Below are 4188 nucleotides of genomic sequence, written 5' to 3'. Positions count from 1 at the left end.
CTGTCTGGTCGCATGCCTAGTACGGGACACACAGTTCATGTCATGTCACCTCTTTTGCATGTCCCAGTGACTCTATAAAGGAACAACCTTTAGTGACTCATATGTAAAGTGCGTCAAACGATTATCAGACTAAAAATGTCATCAGAAAGTTGTCAGGTCATAAACTTTGATAATTTGCACGAATTCATCATGCAACAAGTAATAATGAAAACTCAAAACATGATAATATGTTTAGTGTAGTTGTGGATTTATTCAAAGTTTACAAAATCCTGACATAAATATGAACATCCCCAACACACAAGCACTGAGTGACAAACTTACACATTTCAATGTGGAACAGTGGATAGTTAAAAAAACAAAACAAAAGAAAAAACGCTTCATTCGAAGCAATACATTACTTCTTTTTTGTAGCATGATAAACTCTTTACAAAAAAAATCAGATGCTGCAAGTTCATAGATTAAAAAAGGGAATTTCTAAAGTGCATTTAAACATCTCTTGCCAGGGAATCGCACAATGTGGGTAGAAGCTAGAAATGACAAAAGTAGTCCTCAAGCTTGGGTGAAGCTCTACTGCACCAATGTGTGTCAGTCAACAGAACTACTTAAGAAGGATAGTACACCTTTAACCTCTACAAATCTTGACATTAACACATTCGCCTGTTGAACTACATGACGAAATACCCTTTTCTGTGATTTCGATCTTTAAACGTTTGTGCATTCCCAAACAAGCGATCCATAAAGCTTATTCTGGTTCCCCTGACCACAGAGACAACAAACACTCAGAGAAAATATCGGGTGGCCATTCTGGATAAAAACCAATGGGGGAAACACATCACCTGAATGTATACATTGGATTTTTCATTCTGTCCATGGCAGCTTTGGTAATCAATCCTTCCATTTCGAGATTACATGAATGCTAGGATATGTGTAACACTTCAGACGCGAAGACAAAGTCAAACTCTTCGGAGATCTGTCTTTGTCAATTACAAGTTCATGTCCAGTGTTGTCCTTCATGAGACCTTGATGTACTACAAACCCCCATGACATTGCGTAACACTGTGTTGATGTAAAAGTTCCATGTGATCGTCCCACCGCTGCTACAATCCAACAACCAGAGTGGTAAATCAATATTGTCCTCTTGCATCTCTGAACTATATTTATCCAGAAACATCTGACTGATAAAACTCAGCCCACTGAAACATTAATTCCAGGAGCACAGGGCCGCAAAGGCCCACGGCACGTCAATAGCAGAGCCATCACAGAGGCCTACCACCACATCCAGCTCACATTCCCATCACCAAACAGTCATCTTTTCCTCTTCTGCTGCCTCATCATCTTTCTCCGCTTGATGATCATGGAGTGGAGACGTTCCAGGCCTTCTTGTAGACCTTCTCCGATGATGGCACAGGCCGGTTGGAGGTGCCAGGGTGTGTGAGAGCCGAGCTCGTTCAGCGCCAACATCTGCTCAACCTCACATAGAGGCAACGCATTGCGCAGGTCCTGCTTGTTCGCCACCACCAACACGGGCACCCCCTGGTTCTCCTGTAGCCGCGTGATCTTATGCAGCTCTGTTTTGGCCTCCTCCATGCGTTCGGCATCTACCGAGTCCACTACGAACACCAGGCCGTCAGCACACCGCGTATAGGAGCGCCAAAGCGGCCGGAGCTTTTCCTGACCTCCTACATCCCAGAAATGAAAGGTTGCAGTCCGGCCTTTCCCACCGAGAGGCAACTTGATCTTCTCCGTGTTGAAGCCCTTGGTAGGAACGGTGTTCACAAACTCGTTAAAGCGTAGCCGGTACAATACCGTGGTTTTACCGGCACAGTCCAAGCCGAGAATAACAATGTGCAGGGCCTGAAAGGACGGCAGGCAGGGAAAGATGGCATGAGGCTCTGATAATCCATTCCCCATCTTGTTCTGCCACTCTGATGAGGATGAAAGCGAACGCGGAGACTCAGGGGACCAGGTGTCGCTGCTGCTACCACTTCACCAAATATTCACAAGGCTTCTCTCGTTCCCCTGAGAAGCTGCTGCTATAACCTGAAACCAAATGAAAAAGGAGATGATGCAATGAGGCCAGCAGTGAAGCACCATGACACACAGTTTTACAGCTCTCCTTTACTTGGCTGTACATTTTAAGTAAGCATGCTTTGCTCTCTTTGTCATTCTAAAAGGCACACAGATTCAAACTAGCTGGATGTCATTCAGTGCCTTTTTGATGTTGAATGAGGGATGAAACAGCAGGAAGCCCATTTGCACATGTAGCGCCACAGGGGCACCAGAATTACGCATCGGTAAAAATCCTCGTGCGCAAAACGCTCCTGTTCATCTATTCATGTCATTTTATTGTTCAACAGTTGCCAGTTGCAAATAGAGAAAAACGCACAGGCTTGCCAATGTAAACGTGGAAAACACGAGTATGTCGCAGATCTCTATGGCCATCTGTAGAAGCGCTTTAGGAGGGGCACATCTCCATACATAAAGACATGAATCTTGTTCATTATGTTCTTCCAACAAGTGATTCAACATAATAACCTTTATTATTTTGTGCGCTAAAAATGTTTAACGCGCCCTAGAAGGCTATAACTTCATTACCAAAATAATAAGTTACTCTAAATTATATTAATACACAGACTAATGTTATTTTTCTATAATTTAAGCTTTTCTAAGCACCCGCGTATGGAAATAAAATCTCGTTCGGTACCCACCTTATTTAGTGCGATCTTTGCGTTACACGTTAGCTCAGTAGATGACAGTGTTTGCGATTATTTCCTAAATATTGTTGCCATTCATATCAGCTGAGCCGACAAGTGTATCCACTCCCTGTAACAGCGCCTGTTTCACTGACTCCACACCGTGAAGCATTCCACTTCATTCTAGCAGGGCTGGCTCCGCCCACTATGTGGAACAACGCGCTGATTGGTTCAATTCAGTGAGCGCGTGTTATTTTCCTTCGAGTTTGATTGGTGAAGAGTCAAGCCTGTCGTCTTTTTGCACACACCTCCTCACCACCTGTTCACGTCGCTCAAGGCGTTTAAAGTTTGAGAGACGCGCTCACAGGTGAGCGTTACCGAGGTTATGAATGAGAAGTTAAATGCTTTAGCTCGAAAACAAAAAGGTTGAGTGTCCATTTTTTGTTTCAATGTATTATTGGTAATTATCACTTCATCCAGTGTTCTAGCCTACATTTCGTATAGACCCATGTTTTATTGAGGAGACGCAACTTAAAGGGATAGTTCACCCAAAAATGAAAATGTTGTCATCACTTACTCAGCTTCAAGTTGTTCCAAACCTGTATGCGTTTCTTCTGTTGGAAACAAAATATATTTTCAAGAATGTTGGCTATCAAACAGTTGACGGTAGCCATTGACTTCCATAGTAGGAAAAAATACTATGGAAGTCAATGGCTACAGGCTACCGTCAACTGTTTGATTACCAACATTCTTTAAAATATTTTCGTTTGTGTTCAACAGAGGAAAGAAACGAATCCAGGTTTGGAACAACATGAGGGTGATAGGCTAAATGATAACAAAATTTTCATTTTTGGGGGAACTATCTCATCCGAATCACTGAAGCACGAACATTCAGTCCGTTTGGTAACTCTTTGAGCAATTCATTCAAAATAATCGACTCAATTTATTCACAGTTCGATTCTAAAAGATTAATAAACACATAGTAAAATATGGAGACATGATTGATGATAATTTGAAGGGTTGGAATGTAGGATCTCATCTTAACATTACTTATTTGTTAAAAAGAGTCCCAGTAAAAGAGTCTTGCCTGAACTTAAAAAAAAGTGAAGAATGGGTACGTCAACAACATGAAAACGAATTAAATAACTATGTAGTGGAGTGCAATAAACATAAGTGAACCTACTCCTGTCAAAGAAGGAGGGATATCAAAGTGTCAGAACAATTAGCGGTACGTGCTATATCAATACACAATTACACCGTGATAGACGTGCTGTCACTCACGCACACCACATAACTATTCATACACCGGAGATCTTACTAATAGCCTAGACTGGCTTGATAGATCATCCTCATACAATCGTTCGTCTAAGCTCCTTAATAAACTAGTTAATTCAGTACAGGTTAATTAGTCTATCACTTAAAAATACGACATGACAACCACATTCGCATGTCTAGTAAAATATGCCTATTCAACAAAATGTACAAAATACGTTAC

General features: G+C 41.8%; 1 protein-coding gene across 1 annotated transcript; it reads right to left on the bottom strand.

Annotated features, from left to right (window-relative positions):
- Nucleotides 1-228: 228 nt before the first annotated feature.
- arl4ab (ADP-ribosylation factor-like 4ab) lies at nt 229-2851 on the bottom strand. Its single transcript, XM_077196371.1, has 2 exons — nt 2709-2851; nt 229-2040 (listed from the first exon to the last, which is right to left on the bottom strand). The coding sequence occupies exon 2, from the start codon at nt 1909-1911 to the stop codon at nt 1306-1308; it is 606 nt and encodes a 201-aa protein (XP_077052486.1). The 5' UTR covers nt 1912-2040; nt 2709-2851; the 3' UTR covers nt 229-1305.
- Nucleotides 2852-4188: the final 1337 nt, after the last annotated feature.

This window comes from Siphateles boraxobius, unplaced genomic scaffold (genome assembly GCF_051911475.1).
Source record: "Siphateles boraxobius isolate OS27281-9 unplaced genomic scaffold, OSU_SipBor_1 35, whole genome shotgun sequence".
Lineage (NCBI taxonomy): Eukaryota > Metazoa > Chordata > Actinopteri > Cypriniformes > Leuciscidae > Siphateles > Siphateles boraxobius.
This window is presented reverse-complemented; position numbering and strand designations above follow the sequence as displayed.

Coding starts and splice junctions, on each gene's coding strand:
- arl4ab (XM_077196371.1), bottom strand. CDS start 1,911: ATGGGGAATGGATTATCAGAGCCTCATGCCATCTTTCCCTGCCTGCCG.